The sequence below is a fragment of the Neodiprion virginianus genome, chromosome 7 (genome assembly GCF_021901495.1).
Source record: "Neodiprion virginianus isolate iyNeoVirg1 chromosome 7, iyNeoVirg1.1, whole genome shotgun sequence".
NCBI lineage: Eukaryota > Metazoa > Arthropoda > Insecta > Hymenoptera > Diprionidae > Neodiprion > Neodiprion virginianus.
In genome coordinates, this window is record NC_060883.1 from 5233060 (window position 1) to 5253614 (window position 20555).

Consider the following 20555-nt stretch of genomic DNA (forward strand, 5'->3'; position numbering starts at 1 on the left):
CTTATTCCTTTACCACAAACCACATATTGCGATACAAGAATGTGACTCGTTGAGCTGATTCAAGTTTTTATCTAAAAGAATTCAGCTTCTACATCAGTCAGCATCACATTCGACTTTAAATCCGTAACAGTGAAGGATGTTTTACTCGGGACGATGTTATACTTTTTACGTAGCCATCGTTATTTTTGCCGTTGTGCTGAAGCGCGTCGCGACTTTTAGTTTCGACAGCGAGAATTTAATTCTCTACGAGGACGCGGCTCGATCGAATCAGCATCGATCGAGCTATTTTGGGTATTCTTTGGCACTCTGGAGTTCGGGGAACAAGGACTTGAATGGATCGTGGATTTTTATTGGAGCGCCAAGAGCCAATTCGTCGAGATACCCGAACGCCAGAGAACCAGGAACTGTGTTCAAGTGCGAAATTGGCAAACCATGCACGGAATGGAGCTTCGAACACAGTTCGATTAAACCTGGAGACGGTTCTTGGCTCGGTGGATCAATTATGACGGAAAAGCGGTCAGATGCAAACGTTCTGGTACGTTGATCCGAAATATGTTTTCTTTCATCGTCGGACGTATTATTATTAAAAATGATTCTAACTTTAGTGTAGAAAAGAATTTTCGAATTACTAAGTCAGGTTGGAAATTTGCGAATTCAATTCAATGTACTTTACAACATTTGTTTAATTATTTAATCAGATATATAAGTGAAATTCGAGAATGTAATTTTAATTTACTACATTGTTTAGTCAATTTCCTTTATTTGTAATTTGAACAAACAGTAAACCTATCGTAATTTCACTGTTTCGTTTACGAGTGAAACTTCCAACGCAGCGTAGAAAGTTCCATGAAGAATTTTTTAACAGTGATAAGAAATCGGAATGCGGTGCTCGCTACGTGTTGAATTCAATCGAAGTCGATAAAATCTTTTTTGATGGTTTTACAAAACCTGCTCAAACCTTCCGAAATGTTGCACGAAATATTGCAGTGACATTTCTTATAACCCAATATTGAAATCATTATAATTACATTGAATCTCTTCAATTTCCAAAATATCTTGGGATCGAACTTGGAATTCTTGAGAATTAGATTGAACCTTTTTAAAAACCTGTGATATCCAGAACGAAATTTCTTGTGAAAATTGAACGAGCACAATTTCATTTCGATCTCGGTATTTTCGTCCTTAATTTCGATGTCTCTTATTGCTTACGATTGGAATCAGTCATCTGGTTAATCGAACACCTCGTGGAATATAAATTGTATAGTTGCTCCTATCCTAAAAATAAATTTAACTGTAATTACGCTCCACCGCGGGGTCAAAATGACCCCGGCACACCTTCGCTGTGCATTTCGTATAAAAAGCATCGAAAATAATCTGATTTGATGAAAGATAAGTAATGAAATATGGTAAAAATCGTTGGTTAATTCTTTTTCAAAAAAATTCAACTTCACTGGAACAAATAAATACCTACATTTTTCTCATCACGCAGTATCGCTATATTTTTTTTCTCAAATATCTGTGCCTTGATAGTTATTAATTTTCAGCTCAAACTATTAAAAATTCCGTGAGTCATGATTTTGCTGGTAGAATAATCGTTGCTTTATGAATTTGTTCGCATCATATCCAAAATTTCATTTCGCTAAATACAACTAATTTGCTTTGAAATATTGAAGTTGAAGAGTATCCCAGAATTTTTCAAACTCAAGACAACGGCCAGTACCAAGTTTTTCTGAATTCCGATACTTATTCATCTGGGCTTGGCTGCTAACGTCGACTTTTACGTCTTTTGATAACTGGAAGGCATTACTCGCGTTAAAAGCCATAATAATGATTATATCTCACAATTTTTATCGTGTGTTATGCCACTCGTATGCCATCTGACTCTGTACATTAACATTGGTTTGTCTGAGTTGCGGTCAGGACTGCAGGATATGAGGCGAGGCATGACAGCAACCACAATATATCTATACAAGGATTAAAAGAAAAACTGCGTCTACGTTATCACTGCGTCGAAAAGAAGAAAAATGTTTCATTACCGATGTGTAAACGCATTTGAAACTCGACTGCTTGACATTGCAGGTATGTGGACCAAAGTGGCTGGATGTACTTCATTCTAAAACCAATCAAGCCATCCCGATGACAGGCGTTTGTTACAAGCGTGCAGCGAAAGAAAATAATTCGAATCAGGATAAGACTACGATAGGTATCAGCGGGAATGGCAAAGGGCATAACTCGAATGGACTCGGGGCTTCTATTCACATTCCCGATGATTCGTTGAGAAACGCCTTTATCGGTGGTCCGTTACAACGTTGGGGAAGCGGAGCACTGACGGAGATTCAATGGACGTTTGATGGAAATCAAATTTCCAACTTGCTGCCATTCATTTCGCTAGAGAACTACGCGTATGCCGGTATGTACGAAACGATTGCAGAATACAGAATCGTCGATGATCTAATTGTGAGTTAGGATCGAGATGTATAAAGTATTGTTCCGGTGGGATGGAATGTCTGTGAATGGTTAATTATTCGTTTAGGAGATATGCAGTATTGCGAAGCAACAATCTCATTTCAAATTGCAGGATACGCTGTAACATCGGGATACTATTTTAACACAGTTGAACGCATTACTGTGACCGGGGCACCAAGGAGTGCGAAACTTCGTGGCTCTGTGTTTCAAATTTTAGGTAATTTTAGGTACGGTACTATATCCAGCTTGGGATCGGGAGAGCAGGCTGGGGAATATTACGGATACGCTTTGGCGTCTTGCGACGTCAACGGTGACGGAAGAGACGAGCTGCTCATCGGCGCGCCTCAATGGACCAAAGACGTGGACGAGGGAAGAGTTTACGTTCTGACGGGGAGGCGAGATGTGAGTCGAATGGTATTTACGCGGTGGTCGATGGTCGAATTGTCCGATTGAATTTTCGCAGAGAACGTTCGCGGTCGCAAGTCGTCTGGAAGGAAGGACGCCGCGCGGAAGATTCGGATCGACGATCACCTGCCTCGGAGACGTCGACTTCGACGGATACGCGGACGTCGCCGTCGGTGCTCCGTACGCCGGAAGTGGGAGCGTATTCGTATACCGCGGAAGCAGGAGTGGATTGTCGAACGGACACAGTCAAGAAATCCCGGCCCCCGAAAGCACCAAAGGTTTCGGGATTTCGATTTCCGAACCAAGGGACGTCGACCACAACGGATACGCCGACATCGCGGTTGGCGCTTATTTGTCAGGGCACGTAGCTTTGATCCGATCGAAACGCGTCGTTACTACGAAAGTTACCCTGAAGAGCGACACGCGACAAATAACGCTCCAATCGGATCCCTTCGTCTTTACGATAACAGTCTGTTCTTCTTACAAAGGAGTTCACGTAGAAAAAGAACTGAGTGAGTATGAAGTGAACTTGCTCGCTATTCGATTCGAAACGCATTCCCAAAGTGCAGCGTGCACGGAGCCAAGTAATATTCATACCAATGGATCTACCCGATACGTGATTCGTTTGATAAGCATTGACGGCACAGTATCGAAAGAAACGATCACAATACTCTATATTCCGTCATGTCGCGACAGTTGGCAAAAATTGACATTATTCGACATTTTCTGAGAATCCATTCGTAAGTACCTTCGATCGTGGTTTCGGTAATGTTTCTTGACTATTCTGCGAAAATTGTCGCGAGTTTTCTACCTTGCACGGTTCAACGTTACGTTATTTGTCGTAAATCGAGACACTGATAAGTCGCGTCTGAATGAAAATCTAAAAACTCTATGGAATTGGATCACTCGTCTACTTTTCGTGTATCAGATTTTTAAAACTATTCGTTACTTTACACGAGCGATGAAAGTACCAAGTAAAAAACCAGCCGTAAAAATCATTCAATACTTCGAAACATATAACACGTTGTACTCACGATTCTGAATATTGCCGGTGGTTGCTCGGGCTTCTAAGCCTATGACGCAGGTCACCAAAAGCCAATAATTTGACGAGTCCACTTTACTTTCCGTCCGCAGGTGTGGAAAACGAATTAACGGTTGACGAAGTATACAACAGAGCAAAAGTTGTGATTGCCAAGAAAAATAAACAAAGACATATTTTTGTTCATACGCTTCAAAAATCAAAGCCAAACTGTGAGAATTTTCTAATCAATGTGGTGAGTAGTTTCGATATCACGAATTTATTATTCATAGATTATAGTAGAAGAAGGAAAAATATTTTTTAATCCCATTCAAACGTAAAAATCGAATATGAGATTCGATTTGGAGAAAATAATGTATCATCCCGGTGAAGGCCACGTAATGGACATATTTTTTTTCCAAGGAAGTGTGTCGACTTTCCGTAAATTAAGACAGTTCCATGACGAACCCTGATGCCGATATAATTTTTTCAATTGAACTTTCAGACGAAGAATGACAATATTCATCAGGCGATCAAACTCTCCGTAACCCAGACTTTTAATGAACGTCCTACCGGTGGGATCCTGCGGATTGGCAAGGACAAGATAATTGGCAAGGATCTTTTCTGTCACGATTGCGTCGTAATCGATCCTATTTGGTCGACAGTCCGAGCCGAGCACGACGTAACATTGGCAGCCAAGTGCGGCAGTGACAGTCACACTTGCCGATCGAAGTTAGAAATTGTTCTGGAAACCGTCGACGAGTTTGTAATCGATTCTTCGCCAGGCTTGACGTTGAATATCAGTGTGAAAAATGTCGGGGAGCCGGCGTATCACACGAAGGCGATGATCCGTGTTCCGATTTCATTAACCGTCGTCGACAGTGTCGGATGTACCGATGGAACGGCGACGGGCAATTACACGGAAATTACATGTCAAATTGCAAATCCCTTGGAAACCGACAAAGCGGTGAGTAACTTCGCAATCCCGAGTTTCCGATGCTGCTGACACGATGCTTGAATTTTCCCACGAAATATATCTACTGAAATTGAAGTATGCGGTAAATAATAATATGAGCTAAATTCTCCCGCATCGGATAATTCAGAAAGTCCATTGTCAGTATCTGAGATTATTCTTGTATCGATAAATTTTTCCGGTAAAACTATATAACGGTAATCGTGTAACGTGCGCCTATCGTGACGCGATTTACGTGAGTGTTGAATTATTTGCAGAAAAATATAAGTATATACTTGGATGTGTCAAGAATTCCACGGGATATTGAAAAACTTGATTTCACGGCGGAAGCAACAACTGAGAGCGACGATATTTCGGAGGGAACCGGCAAAACTCATCATTCGATCGCGTGTCGAGTGGAAACTGATGTCGGCATTTCGCGGTAAGAACTGACGTTGTAAACTGCTCTCCGACTGAATACTCGTGTCACAGAAATGACTCGAATTTGTAGCACCTCGGCATCCCGGATTCCTTAATTTTCCGAAATCGTCCGCTTACTATTTCGGAATTCCCGAGCGCCAAAGGAACCTACGTGTTTTTTGTTGTTTGCAGAAAAAGTACAATGGACACGATCGGATTTGCTCGGACAGACCAAATAGAGAATTTACCGAACAAATCGTTTGAACACACGTATCTGGTGATGAACTACGGACGGACACCGATTTCGAAAGTCGTGCTCGGCGTCTCTGTTCCAACGCATTGGATCCAAGCCGACGAGGAAATCGAAGTAGTCAGAATCAGCGAAATACGTAGTAAACTGGACGGGAATCAACTGATCTGTGAGAATGCGACCGAAAACGAAGGTACAGAACCGTCAGCCAGGATCGACGCAACGACGATGACCGAGTGGCTGGACGAAGACTCGCCTTCGACGAACACGAAGTTTTCAGTCATCGAGGGCAAAGTGTTCAGCAGTTATCCCGACAACAGGACGATATACGTCAATTCCACGAATCCTTCGTTCAAATGGAGGACGATAAACTGCGAGGTGGCGCCTTTCCAAAGCACGCAATCGGTAGCCGAAGTTACTTTCGCGTTCGAGTTGATGCTGGCGAAGTTTCCGCGTAAGTTTATACGATAAACCTCTGTTGGGAATGAAGTTTCTCTATAGTTGTAATACAATCAGACCTGTAAATAGTATACGATTAATGTATCTTGATCAGAATCGTTTCCATAAATTATGAAAATATTTTTAATAATTGTAACAAAACTCGGTTACCACGAAATTCAAGCGAGCCAATCAAATTTCTCGTTTAGAAGTAAAACGCGAGAGTTTCGTGTGATCTCTGTAATGTTGAAATTTCAGCCAAAGTCATCCAAGCGAAAGATATAATATTCTTCGTAACGAATGGCAGTATCGTGATTTCGTCACTCAACGTCATTGACCGTCAAACTGTGAACAACGCATCCGACGCAATAATGATTGGCACAGTGTTGACTGGAACCCAAATTGAACGTCGTATAGCCATATGGATCTTAGCCTTGGCTGTATTTTTGGCTGTGTTACTTTTGATCTTGATTACACTTGGACTACTGAAATTCGGCTTCTTCAAGAGAAGCAAGAAGCTGGAACTTCAAGCTCTACTGCAGCAACAAACCGATGTAAGTCACTGTTACGGTCGTTCTAAATCATTTTTCGTTTTTATGTACGCTGTTATAACCGCTACCATATTTTTCTCCGATATCCACACCGTTGTAAGACTGCCACAATCACATTTCCGATTTCTCGGTCAGTGCTGAACATTGTTGCAGCAACAAAAATAGTTGTGTTTTCATCCTTCACTAAAGAACCAGAATCGGGAGGCATTGTCAATCCCGTTGACATACGTGTCCATCTCTTAGACAATTCTAAATTTGTCTCTGAAATTCTGCAACTCATATTTTTGGCTGTTTGAACAACCGAATCGTTTGCTTTGGATTCCAGGAGTCTACTGGAACTGCTGGTCAAGCCAATAATGCAACGGAATAATCGTCCGCCATTAAGTAACAGGTAAGCAGTATTTCGTACATTCTATTGTTTATTTGATTTCCGTACGTGTATACAATACGATGTACGTGATGCAAATTGTGCGTTTACAAAATATTTCACGTATCGAAATTTGTAAGGCAAACGTTTCGCTTAATAGACTAATATTAGCATTATATAAAAATTAAACAATTTGTACAAAATAACGAGAGCTTTGTTACTGGAGGTGGTACTGTGAATAACTAACAAACACATTATTAAAAGTAATTTAATCATAAACCCATGTAAACAATTCTGAGAATACGTTATCAGATCTTGTAAACTTGTCAACGGTATTTTTCGTTCTCCGTTTATACGAATAGTTCGATTTAAAACACTTATATATTATATATTATAAAATCTGTAACATTGATACTGATAAATTGCGAAAATGCAGAATTGAATTGAAAGCTCATTTCATGAAAAAAACATCTGTTTCAACGATTAAAAATCATTTCAAACTTACGTGGAAATATGGAATACCTCAACAATTTGATAGCCAACAGTGGTAATATTTTCGAGTGATTCAGCATTGGGATAGTATATAATATACGTGTATGTCACGATCAATACCTATAAAATTTCAACGTTTCTCACATGTAAAAGGTCGGGGGACCTGCCCTGCCTGTTTCAACGAGCGTGTAACAGCTATAACAAGTTTATTACATGCATATAATTTGTGCTATTATTCGTACACGGTAATTAATTTTATAGAATTTATGCACCTAATCCAAGCAGAGATTCTATGCGTTACAGATACTTTTAATATCATATTATAATTTTTTCAAGGCCTTGTTCACACTCCGAATATCTGATTCTTACCCAACTTACTCGATCTTTGAGGTATAGTGAAAAGTGTTCCATACTAATGATAATTTATCCTCAATCTCCGATATTCTTTGTATGTATGCTTGCACACTGAAAATGTATCTTATATAAGTAGAAAAATTTTTGCCGTACTAATAATTTCCACATGGATTCCTCGCAAATATACTAAAACTAGTTTCCACAGAAATTCCAAATTTTAATAAATTACCTTTGACCTTTCGCAAGGTATTAATGTACCGACTACTCGCTGTGAAGAGATTTGTGGTCGAGGTAAATCTCACAGACGTATATTTTATTATAATTCATATCATATTGTATTATTAACAGACAATTTTTGCACAACATTTTGAGCAGAAGACTCAAAAGTGACGCTCTTGTCCTGAAATTTTAATTTCGGTATGATACCACCTTCGACGAAATTCTGAACACTAAGAACTCAGCGTATACACATAAAATTATTCACTCCACTATGTGTGTATCGACATCCTGCCTACGATCATTCGCTTCTACTAGCCAGGAGTATCGACGTTTCAATTAACGTAGTAGCATAATATCAGTATCTTGTTGTATAAGAAATGGAAACATAGACGTGTGGACACTTTTCATTGTACCATCAAGAATGTACTTATTAGTCCTCGTCGTCGCCAAGACCAAGTCCACGAGAAATTTCTGCAGCCGTAAGCTTGCTACCTCCGCCAGACGAAGGGGGACCTGCCGGACCTGAGGCGGGTCGAGGGCTGGGAGAATCATTTTGCATTCCGTAGTTGACTGGCCCCTGTGGCTGGTTGTTGTATCCTTGAGGCTTCTGCAAGTACATAAAAGTCAATTTTAAGCTAAAGGTACTTGTGCCATTCCCTTGCCAACAGCGTCATGATCTCTTCAAGCAGGCCTAATTCATGGAACCACTAAAAGTAACTTTCTGTCTCACATTAAAAGGCTTGCTTCAAAAGATCGTCTGTTTATTCAACCCTTTTCAACATCTTATTAATGTTAATGAAATATACTTCAATCTAGTAAATTCCAGATATTATTCGAATACATCTTTTTTTTTTTGTTATTAAATTATGTTCTCTGTGATTATGCATATAGATTTTTGCTGTATCTGACTATGAAATACGATACCTCATGCGCATGTTATACATTCTTAAAAACATTAGTAAAACCACTGCAATGAAAGTGAGATATTGTTACATAGTTCCCTCGCAATAGTTATACAATCATTCGTACAAATTAATTCCAGTTTTATAGTTCTGACTGTTCGTTTAAAAGCTACTTACTAAAATTGACAATCTTGATTCGTTGCCATTGCACAGTTTGGCAATATAAACACAATTCTTTAAGCCTATAAACATTCAATGCAATGTACAACACTGCAATAATTATACAGTACACATATCATATAGATTAATTAGTTCAGTTTTTAGTTTCTTGTTGCTTTACTACTTACGTCCTTGCCATGCTTGCTTAGCCCGTCTAGAGCGGAGTTGAAGAGCGATGATCCAATGGCTGAACCGATTCCCGATAAAAGATTAGAACCATCAGAACCTTGGTTAGAAGGGTATCCACCTGATTGCTGATAATTGTATCCCCCGGACGGCTGGTATCCAGGCTGATAACCTGGCTGGTAACTCGGTTGCTGGTTTCGTCCTGCTCCTCCGCCTCCAAGAACGCCACCCAGGATTGAGCTCAAGGCTCCACCGAGCGGGTCGCCTCCTCCAGATTGCTGCGGTGCGTACGACGGCTGATATCCACCACCGCCGCCACCACCTCCACTGCCTGGATTTTCAATATGAAATTACAGAGATAACTGAGAAGAGTAATGTACGAGAACCGTGGTGAAAAAACTTTTACAAGTTTCTTTAAAATATGCCATATATTCAGTGTTCAGAGAAAAATTCTATATTATTTTTATTGAATTACTCCCATGATGCGTGAACTGGTATTTGAAGAAATTCTCAGAGCTTCCAGAAAGAACTCGAATATCTTTGAGAGATTTCGTTTTCTATTGAAAATTTGAACAATTCTCAGTTTTCAAGTTTCCGATTATTTTGGACTAAATCTAGTTAAGATGTAAAAATTAAATGAATTTCTGAGAACAATTAGATTTAGATTTTTGTCTTTTTAACTGTTTCTAACCAAGTCAAGTTATATCAATGAGAAAATACAACTAATTTACTTGGTAAAAAAAAACTCATAAGTTGTACCAGAATTCTGAAAAATTCAAATGCCTGCCGATTCTGCGTATTTTCTCACAGTATCACGTTATGGAGATGTGAGGTGGACTTTCGAGACAAATTAAAAAATAATGTTTTTTACAGTGCAGCTGAAAGAATTTGGATATTCCTGCGAAAGGATATTTTCAATGAAACTAGATTTATGAAACGTTTTTGAATACCATTCTTGCCAAGGAATTATGATACATTTAATTCAACTATCAGTTTTGCGAAGAATGAGATGGAAGTCTACATTTTGTATAAAAATACAATTCGTACAATCCATTCAGGTATTTGTCTGTAAAAATTATCTATACGTACCAAGTGCTCCTAAGATGGATCCCAACACGCCACCGCCACCGCTATTGGAATCATGAGGCGGATAGCCACTCCCGGGATAAGATCTGTTGTCACCTTGTAAACCACCAGAAGCCAGCGTGCTTGCCAAAGCGGAGCCAATTGAGGCCATATCAAAACCGCCAAAACCCCCTTCTCTTTCTGATTGCGTTTTGGACGCATCTGATTTCTCATGATCTTGCTCCTGTTCCTTTTTTTTCTGAATCATATAATGTTAGCGGAATGAAACACATGCTTTGGGAAATTAATCGACAATTTCAACTGTATCTGTTCCCGATTCGCAGATTCTAACTCACATTCATGGCATGCATAGCTGCCGCAACACCACCAGCTGCAACAAGTCCACCAAGAGCAAGGCCCACTTTGTCCATACATCCTCCAAATGCAGCTTCTTCTTCAGGCTTCTCATAGCCCGGCTGATAACCGTAAGCCCTTGGTGGATTGTATCCGCCGGGTCCACCGTAGGCATCTGGATGTGACCCGTAATTACCTGGAGGCTGGTAGCCACCTCCCTGAGGTCCCATAGGGTCCTGATTTTTCAAGGTTGGATACAGGCCTCCTGGACCTAAGAGTGAATCATTTCTTAGAATAAAAATACTCGCAGTATCCATGTTTCTTGATAGATCACATCGTCAAGAATGTGATTAATATTAGACACCTGCAATAATTGTTTCAGTATCGCTTTCAAGTATGTTTGTTGCAAACAGTCTTTCAATTATAATTGATCAATATTGTGATTTCATTTAAACACACATATTTAAAATCACATGCATTGTACAGACTGAGTCTGTTAACCTGTTAATAGCGACGCTCGTCGATATATCGGCCAGCAGTTAACTTGGGGACTCGAAAGAAGAAATACATTGAATTTGTTATGAATTTCACGCTTAATGAAAGGTCGATTTGAACTAATATTTCCCAGCTGTTAACAGGTTAAAGAAGCGTATTGTTCAAACGACCAAAAAGTGATTGATCATCAAATTTACATCAGGTTTTTGTTCGGCGATGAGAACTCTGTTTGAGAAGGCATCATCCGGAAATCATAAGAGAGTCTCAACAGTAGAAATAGTCATGATATAATATTTGTTGAACAGGTCCTAATGTGTTCATATAATCAATGGCAGTTGACAGCTTGACGATAATGTTTTTGGAATAACTGGGTTCCTCTTCTAGAGAAAAGATCAGTGTGACCGCGACAAAGAAATAATGCTTACCCAATGCTTTGTAAGATGATTTATAACAAGTGCGAGAGAGAAAAGGAAATCGAAAGTCACACTTTCATGGCAATCCTAGTAATTTTTCATATTCTCTTTTCCATAACAATGAGCAGATCGATCAGATACAAGGTAAAAAACAGTATATGTACCTGGTGGTCCAAAATCAGCTGCGGGAACATCTGGCACAATTGGTGCACTTGGCGACTGTGGTGCGGCTGGAGTGCCGCTCTCGTATCTGATGGAAGCGACTTCGACATCGCCGTCGATGACCAAGTGAGTTACTTTTTTATAGGGTAGACGATGGGCAAACTCCGTGAAGTGCCTGCCATTGATAGCGATCTTGTAGCAAGGCTGCTCGCATAATATAATTATCTCGAATTCTTCACCCGGTACTAGCCAAAGGGGACCTTCATTTTCTTCCCTGCCCCAGCTCATCGACTCTATATGATTTCTGGTAACAAAACCCTCTGGGAATCGAGGCGATACATGAATAGCTATATCATCTCGGGGGTTTATGTTCGGCCCCAGCTGGTAATTTATTGCAAATCGAACTGCTTGCGGCGGTATTTTTCCCTGGACTTTGACCATTTTGCCAGGAAAGAGTCCACCCTCTACCTCGCCAACATAGGGAATATCCTACAAAAGTATCAAATTTTCTTTTTGATGGCGAGATCATAAAGCGTTTGTCGAGTGCTTCCAGCTGATTGGAAACAGTGTAGAATTCATGTGTATCTGACAAAGTATAAAGATAGACAATTTTGTGTTCTGGACGAATTCAGGGTGCTTACTTAATTAAGGTCTCTGTATCATTTTATTTTTAACATCAGGCCTTTCTAGCTGTCTATGAGTCAGCCGAGAATAGAGTAAAAATACATTGGATTTTTATCATCAAAGATAATCTTTTGAACCAAATTTTTCAAAGATGCTATAATTCATCACTTTGTCATTTGAATTTACTAGATAGAGGAAAATAAAAAATTTGTCCTCATAAACTATAATAAATGTAATATCTCTTCATTCGTTTTGAATCATTTATATCTTTCTTTTTGAAATGTAAATTTTTTTAACCACAAAAACCATGTCATATTTTTAACTCACGATAGTATACTTATCTTGTATTTTTCACGAAAATATTACCACTGATAACAATTATATTTTATAAGTGTGTTCATGTTACGAATTCCAATCTCATTTCTCTAAGTAACATATTTTGAGTATACAGCGTTTGCACCATTTCAAAAGATGCTGAGTATCGTGATAACTTTGTAAATAATCAGATCGTTAAAACATAAAACCTGAAAATTTGCAATGACATGTGTTTTTTCATCAAAGGCGTTGAAATTTTTATTGCTTGCGGAAGGTCAAAAATGTTCACATACTACAAACGGAAAGTAACAAAAAGTCACAGCTCAGATGTAGAATATTTATTTATAAATGTTTACACCCATTAAAAATTCATGTATAATCTGCAATAAATCATGTATGATATACTATTTAAGATGGGGTATCTAAAACATCGTTGTAATAATTTTTCTTAATCAACAGTGAAAACATATATTTCGCAAATAGTTCACAAATCGTGATACAAGTTACGTAAACCCGCCTTCAGTCATTGAATTGCTCAAGGTCGAGCATACGAAAGATTTCCGAGCATTCCCATAAACAAGGATGGCTGTGTAAAGTTACAGTCAATTATGGTACAATCAGAATTTCCGAGGTAGCTTAAAAGGCCTTCAGGGCATTCTGGGCGCAATTTCAACCAATCACAATAGTTGTATAATGACAATAGTTACGGGACCTGGGTCTAATAATCGTCCGCTGGTCAGTTCGAAAATTATAGTCGAATCTTTTTAGTAAACGCATTATTGTATCGATTTATCGTTTGACGCTCGCTTGTTTTTTTCCGCGAAAACTATAACATTTTCTTATTCCAAGCAATAAATAGTTGCTATCTACATTTGTTTGTCAACTATGAAATGCATTCGGATTTGTATTCTTGATTTCATCATATAATTACTTTTTAAGAGCATCGATAATATTCTGCGTCAACAACTCGTTTGGAAATGGAATGTGACCCAATTACATTCAAAACTGATTCGGTTTCAAGATAGAAATACTCGATGAATTTTGTGTTAACTTTGCGAAATGCAATTGGAAAATTATGTAACAGTAACGATTTATGAAGTACAGCGATGTATAATCATATTTTTAGAAATTAGCTATCCACTATCCAGAGTATTAAAATCCAATTTATATTCCGCGACTTTTTGCGCATGCAGTGGCATAATGCCGCAGTTAAATGGAAGTGATTTGTAACTGTTTATTGTCTATATTGTATACTCACGGGGTTTAAAACTGGAGACGAGGCCATGTTAATATCGGGCAATGAACACGGCTTGAATTGAACACAAATTTTTTTGTTCCGTGCGGATATGAAGACCTGGAACTAGCTCCGAGGAATTCCTACCTCAGTATTCCTCAGAGGCGCTCCGCACTTCTATTTACAGTGGTGACGTATACTCTATAATGACAGCTTGCTGACTGTCGTATATATTTACAGCGTCGACGCGTAAAAGTTAAAGGCTAGTCTACGATAAACGGGCATTGGTCAAGAGGCCGGGCCATGATGAAATCTCAAACCACCGTGCGTCCTCTGAAAGTGACGCATAAACGTTCTCACGATTAAGATCTATAGCTATAAGGCCATTTTTCTGACAAAATTCATATATGCTCATCATTTTTCAATTCAATGGATTGTCTAATGATAATATGTGCATAGAAATTCATGTGGAATTAAATAAGAAAAGATAATTCTAGACTGGTGAAATTTTTGAGAAATTCTAAGGATAAATTACGAGTTGCTTCGCAAATTCCTGAAAATATCATTATAGCCATGTAAAAGAACAATTCATTTTCCGATATATATATCTGTTTGTCTCACTCCTCCGCTACACTTTCACCCGAAACTACCACCAGTAGTTTATGCTCTAAGGGTAGTACTCAGTAGTACTAATTAAAGGGTGCGTTCCGAAATTAGCTGACGGCGCCAAAAACTCCCTAGGACAGATGCAGAGCTAGTCACGAACTCAGCAGTGCAACAGAAATAAAAGACAGTTGACAGCACTGGGAGCTAATATCAGAATGCACCCAAAGAGTAGACTGGCACCGTGACTGGCACTCATACTATTTCATTCGCTAATAATCTTGCAGCAATTCAAATTCCGCCGGTAGTCATTTCGGACGGTCGCACGAGATAACCTTTCATCGTATTTATGTCTGGTAATAACTACTCGCTACTTCTTTAATTTCGTGAATTTCATTCCTACATCAAGTGAAATTGATTAACAAACAAACTCGTTTCGTATTAAGACTCGACGGAATATTCTGGTACGTATTGCATACAAACAAATATTCGATCCTCTGTATAAAAACATTTGAAATACACTACATTGGGATTTCGTCGCATAACTTCGTTTGTTTACGAATTTTAGAGGGGGGGAGGAAGATAATATTTATACGCCGAAGAAATATTTAAAAGTACTTCGAAGTTTTGTTAGAAAGTAAATCGAACATGTTATCTCTGAAATGAACAAAATTCGTTGCTTTCACTTTTTTTGTATTCGTCGATATAAATAGTTTCGAAAATTTCCAAAAGTGAAACCTTTGCACATATTTTTGAGCAGTTCGCATCTGAACTACAATTCATTTGTTATTGTTAATGTTATTTTATTTTCACTGGGAAACAACTCTGATTTAAAATTGTTTCGTTTTTTGTCACAAAGCTTACATTTCAAGTCTAGGCCCACACAATTATTTTCTAGGATAGTACACAGAGATATTTACTTACTAACTGGACAGAATCAAATTCTATTTTTGTATTCTAAGTATATACATGTAATAAATCTATAGGCACATAAAATACAGCTGATATGGATTGCAATCAACCGATGCACCCAGCGTTGAAAACTCTAGCTTGGCTGGAAGGTACATGGAGAGCAGAGAATACAGGAGAAGGCAAATTTCCAACGATAAAAGCATTTAAATTTTGCGAGGAAATCAGTTTCTCATCAATTGGTCAGCCAATGTTAAACTATGTGGGTCAGAGCTGGCATTCAGAAAAGAAAAAGCCGATGCACAGAGAAGTTGGTTTTTTAAAAATAATCCCTGGTTCAAATAAAGTTTCTCTTATTCTGGCACATAACTTCGGCTTGACCACAATCGAGGAAGGCCACGTCAACGATTTTGAAATAACATTGAAAAGTACAAACGTTTCCAGAATGTCTGAGGGATGCAAAGAACCTGTGGTTCTGAAGGTAATTTCAAACAATTCCCAAATTACCTTGATGCAGTGAAAAAATGTGCACGACAAAATTACTTATTTGATATGACTAAAAATTAAATTTTTTGGAACACTGATTAGCCGTTTACAATGGGTAGTATTAGTTGGAAATGATATTCTGTAGTGTCTTATCTCTTATAGCCATATTCCATCATAGTTTATAGTCACAGAAACATCTACGATGAATCTGAAATTTTCCATGCGTTAAATCATTTTAACTTATGGTTATAGACTGAACGAGAATTTCGACTGGTTGGATCTATGCTAGAGCAGACAATTCGTATGGCCACCACAAATGTAGGAGAAATCTCAGAGCATATTCGTACCGTTTACCAGAAGACTGAAAAGTAACTTCAGCTTTCAGATTGAAACAAAGGTAACAACATCATACACTAAATCGTGTCATTTTATAATTAAGCTTACATCACTCACTTGCTTAGTATGTAGGTACAGGTGTATTGAGATCACATATTTTGATTAGGCAAATATTTATAATTTAGGATGTAATGATGGAAGTATGAAAAGTTTACCGTTATTATCTTGGATACCGCATATTTGTGTCATCACGAACTCTGACAAATTTGTCATCTGCTGGGCAGAAATTTAATCATCTTATCTTCCTCGATGTAATATAATTAGAAAATACTCACTCTGCAGACAGTTTTAACATGAGTAAAGAATTTTGCATTCTGTTGCTGAAAATTCAGTGTGATCTCCTGACAGTGAGATCAAAGAACAAAGACCTCACCTTTAGCGTATTCATGCCATACACGTGTTGTCACAATGAAGAATAACCTTGACTTAATATCCGTGGGTCGCAAAAAGGTAATCTATATCACCGACCTTGCTTTACTTGATAGATCGCCTAACACTGGCGTAAGAGTTATAATAAGCAATACTGGTTTGATAATTACATATATTATCGAACTTGTATGAAATGAGGACTATAAGTTAACTACACCGTCTATTCATTAATTCATACATCTATTGATAATCAAAAAATATCACTGCATTTCGTCTGATTTTTATTTTGGCTTTTTATTGTTAGATACCGAAACTAGTTATTTTTTTTTGAGGTCATCTTGGGCCTAGATTTTCTACACAACAATCTGAACGTCTTGCGTATTAAAATGCACGTCAAGATCAGTAATAGCAAGATTGCAAATCCTACATCGAGCAAAAAATACTGGATAAAATTTTGCTCAGTTACAGTTGCTTTAAGGAGCTTCGCGCCTCCGTTTTTGAGAACGTATTCTACCCAATGCACCGCTACATCCAAAGGATGATTCATTTCACCCTTCCAGTAGGCTGATACCTGAAAATGAAAACGGACAGTTTTTGAAATTGGTTAGAGGCAATACATAGCCAAGCTTACAACAGTTACGTGTTACATGTTAACCACCTTTTTCACGTTATCTCGGTATTTTGGATTTGTTGCAACATTCATTATGGCATTGTAGACTTGGTTTTCCGTCAAAGTTAGAATATCCACAAAATCGGCGTATCCTTTTGACTCTGCAATTTTAATGTTGCGCCTTTGATCTCCGAAGAGAGGTATACCAACGATGGGTACTTCATGGTAAACCGTTTCCATTAAACTCGATATCCCGCCGTGAGTAACAAAGAGTTTGAGATTGGGATGCGCTAATAAAGTATATCAATTTTCCATTAATACGTGTTCACGCTCAATCTTGGTGATTCACGTCTTCGGTACACTTATCATATTTTTCCTTACTGAGTATGTCACTTTGCGGAAGCCATTTTCCTATCCGAACATTTTTCGGCTTGTTCTCCATGGTGTCATTTTCCCATTTCCACAAAACGTCGTAAGGAAGTCTTTCGAAAGCTCCCTTTAGTGCCTTGATCTTGTCATCTGGCATAAGTATACTTTGCATTGCCGAGCCCAAGCTAAACAGAATCACTCCGTTTTTCGAGGAGTTCATGTATTGTTGCAAGTCCTGCAAATAATTTCGAAACTCATTATCAGTACAACTCGCCGAGCTTTGTCATTTTGTTTTACAAATCAATATCATATAACTTCTATTCACCACTCACTGTCGATTCAGTCTTTTACTAAACTCGATGTGCATTGAAAAAACCTTGAACATTGTAACTTACGATAGAAGCTGTAATGCATTTGAGACACTTTGGTAATTGCCATAATTTTGAGTCCGAAGTCTTTTATCAGTACTTGTTTCGGTTCCCTGATAAAACCAGCTATTTTAAATGACGTACCAAAGGCAGCGGTTTTGATGGCTTCAGGTGCATTCCGGCGACGTTTTTCATATTTTCCATATATGGCCGTGGGGTAGAAAATATGTGGTGAGAATTCAGGAGAATTAAATCCGCTTGGCTCTCGATTTCTTCTAATGACGGAACTTCCTTTCCAGTATCTGATAAATATTTGTTCGCAAGTGCCTGCTGTTGGGGCATGTAGTAATATTTTCTACTACCGTCAAAATATAAATTCGCGATAGTGTTTTCAAGTCTTTCAAAAAACGTCATTCTGTCTCCAAATCTGGAATATACAAAGAGATGAAAGTTCACATGCCTGATTAATGTTGTATCTTACTTACCGTTAACTTGTAGAACTTGATATGTCAGTTTTCATCATTGAATAATTGAGAAGTAATCGAGTAGACGATGTTCTCTTTATTGCAATTTACATTGTGTCATCGAATTTATATTATTCATGTGAAAAAAACTCACGGTAAAAATTCAGACGGCACATAGCTGTATGGTGCTGAATTTCCAAAGATTCCATTGATTGTAGCTGTGGGTCCAAATGCGCTGATTAAGACAAAGGGACATTTGAACTTATGGACATAGGCGAGGAAAGCCTCATTGAAGAATTGCTCCATCACGATAATATCGAACTTCTCTTCTGACTTTATCAGAGCTTGAGCTCCAGTTGTATTCAAAGCCATTTCCGTGGTTACGGTTCCCATGTAGTAAAGGAAAATATGTGCCAAAAATATATTCATATTCAAGTAATCCATGATGTTCCCATGTTCTTTGAAATGGAAAAGAGGGTTATTTATTTTCACTAATCATATGTGTTTTGTCCTTTACCCTTACTTTTCACTGAAAATATTTTTATACTAACTGTCTAAAGGAATGGATTCGTACGTGATCTCTCTGTAATTTGATGCGTTGAAGCCTGTGTGAAACGGCACAAACACCGTAACGTCATGTCCTTTTTTTGCAAGGGCATGCATCAGGGGCGAAGTTACCAAGAGATGAGATTTTCCAGGGATAGGAAAAAGTCCCAAAATACGGGCACCTTCTCCCCCCCCGGCAAGACCGAGAACGAAGCATGTCGCGATAAGATTCATCTGAAAACCACATATTACGTTGTCGTTAGATCGGCTAAGACGATGTCAAGCTTCGATACTGGATTGACGTGCCTCATGGTAGTGGAGAAAATGCTGCTGACGCAAAAGGGGGATAATTCATACGGTTCAACGATTCATGGGGATAATTTACATGGTTAGACGGCTGAAGAAGAGGCTGAAGTTTCAGAATACATCTCTCAACGAGCAACAACTCAATCCGATTAGGGTTTGTTTTACTCGAAAGTATGTAGATTGATCTTCATTCGCATATTTTTTCCTCTACAATCAATTAATAGAAAGCATTGTTCTGGACAATAATATCAACCACTTTGCTCTGCGATATGTTTGGAGATATTATCTGTGTCGCAAAACATGTTTCCTATTAGTTGTTTCTAGTAAAAGCTCGATCAACACAAGTTTGAATAAAACAAACCTCAAGAGAATTGAATAATTGATAATTGATTTTCATCTCCTTCTTCATCCGTCGATTGAAAAAATATTTAGAAATTGGAGCAAGCGTCAAGCTACGTAGTGAGTCCCCTATCTCCCAAAAAGTAAACCCCCTCTATTTTTGCCAGTCAGATACTTTTCTTTTCATAAACTCGAATGAATTAAAAAAATCTTCTCATACTTGAGAACAATGTTTATATTGTTTATGTTTCCAACCTGTCATAGAAACGATATAAAAAAAAAACTATATTGAATCTCAAATTTCTCTTATATTCTACAAAACCGTGCACTTATCCCAAATTATTCGGTTCTTACATTTAGTTTGAAATATAAACATTGTTCTCAAGTATCGAATTGAGTTGTTCCATCCATATCAGTTTATGAAAAAAAGAAAAGAACAATTGAAAACTTGAAATACATCGAAAATTTCAGTGTACTTTACATTCAAAATTTAAATCGCCCCCCAGGACTTGTTATTTTTATCCGGAAATTTATTCACAGGGCGTATTTTTTTCTTTAACTTGAACATGTTTTTTGGGGTGCAATCAAAAACATCCCAAAATGACCAAAATGCCGGACACGTTGGTGTGTACCTCATTTTTCTCTACTTGGTCAGTACTATGAAAAAATAATGGAACCCTGATACCCCCTAATACTATTTTCACAAAGCTTTCCCCAATTTCCCCTAAAATTACCTGGTTCGATCACTGTGAAGCCTGAGTATTAAAATTCACACTTGCAACGATTCTCACCAATAATCTGATTGCACTGTTTGTTCCTTGGTCTGAAAACTGAACTTTCTTTATAGTACACTCCTCATTTTAAATAATTCATATAGAAATTGTATAACTCACATTGCACAGTCGCAATCGTAGACTAACTACGTTAAACTGTTATCCACGTCAATAAA

General features: G+C 38.2%; 4 protein-coding genes across 7 annotated transcripts; 2 read left to right on the forward strand and 2 right to left on the reverse strand.

The window, feature by feature from the left end:
• The first annotated feature begins 81 nt into the window (after positions 1-81).
• On the forward strand, positions 82-7319 carry LOC124308462 (integrin alpha-PS5-like). Its single transcript, XM_046771194.1, has 10 exons — positions 82-535; positions 2080-2410; positions 2579-2868; positions 2930-3383; positions 4006-4145; positions 4395-4856; positions 5120-5283; positions 5454-5965; positions 6208-6503; positions 6826-7319. The coding sequence occupies exons 1-10, from the start codon at positions 137-139 to the stop codon at positions 6868-6870; spliced, it is 3093 nt and encodes a 1030-aa protein (XP_046627150.1). The 5' UTR covers positions 82-136; the 3' UTR covers positions 6871-7319.
• On the reverse strand, positions 6902-14061 carry LOC124308463 (spidroin-2-like). The gene is made up of 6 exons (XM_046771195.1): positions 13866-14061; positions 11671-12157; positions 10601-10869; positions 10269-10503; positions 9182-9510; positions 6902-8539 (listed from the first exon to the last, which is right to left on the reverse strand). Exons 1-6 carry the CDS (start codon positions 13890-13892, stop codon positions 8363-8365), a joined length of 1524 nt encoding a protein of 507 aa, XP_046627151.1. The 5' UTR covers positions 13893-14061; the 3' UTR covers positions 6902-8362.
• Positions 14062-14654: 593 nt separating this feature from the next.
• Positions 14655-16236, forward strand: LOC124309182 (peroxynitrite isomerase THAP4-like). Its single transcript, XM_046772550.1, has 3 exons — positions 14655-14908; positions 15431-15834; positions 16092-16236. The coding sequence occupies exons 2-3, from the start codon at positions 15451-15453 to the stop codon at positions 16209-16211; spliced, it is 504 nt and encodes a 167-aa protein (XP_046628506.1). The 5' UTR covers positions 14655-14908; positions 15431-15450; the 3' UTR covers positions 16212-16236.
• A 95-nt stretch (positions 16237-16331) lies between these two features.
• On the reverse strand, positions 16332-20555 carry LOC124309180 (UDP-glycosyltransferase UGT5-like). Of its 4 annotated transcripts, none has more exons than XM_046772545.1 (8): positions 20500-20543; positions 20341-20436; positions 18967-19195; positions 18570-18873; positions 18096-18378; positions 17596-17818; positions 17263-17504; positions 16332-17175 (listed from the first exon to the last, which is right to left on the reverse strand). In XM_046772545.1, exons 3-8 carry the CDS (start codon positions 19193-19195, stop codon positions 16918-16920), a joined length of 1539 nt encoding a protein of 512 aa, XP_046628501.1. In that variant the 5' UTR covers positions 20341-20436; positions 20500-20543; the 3' UTR covers positions 16332-16917. The 4 variants fall into 4 exon arrangements, with proteins under 4 accessions (XP_046628501.1, XP_046628503.1, XP_046628502.1 ...); XM_046772547.1 differs by having other exon boundaries at positions 20398-20436; positions 20500-20537; XM_046772546.1 differs by lacking the exon at positions 20341-20436 and having other exon boundaries at positions 20500-20555.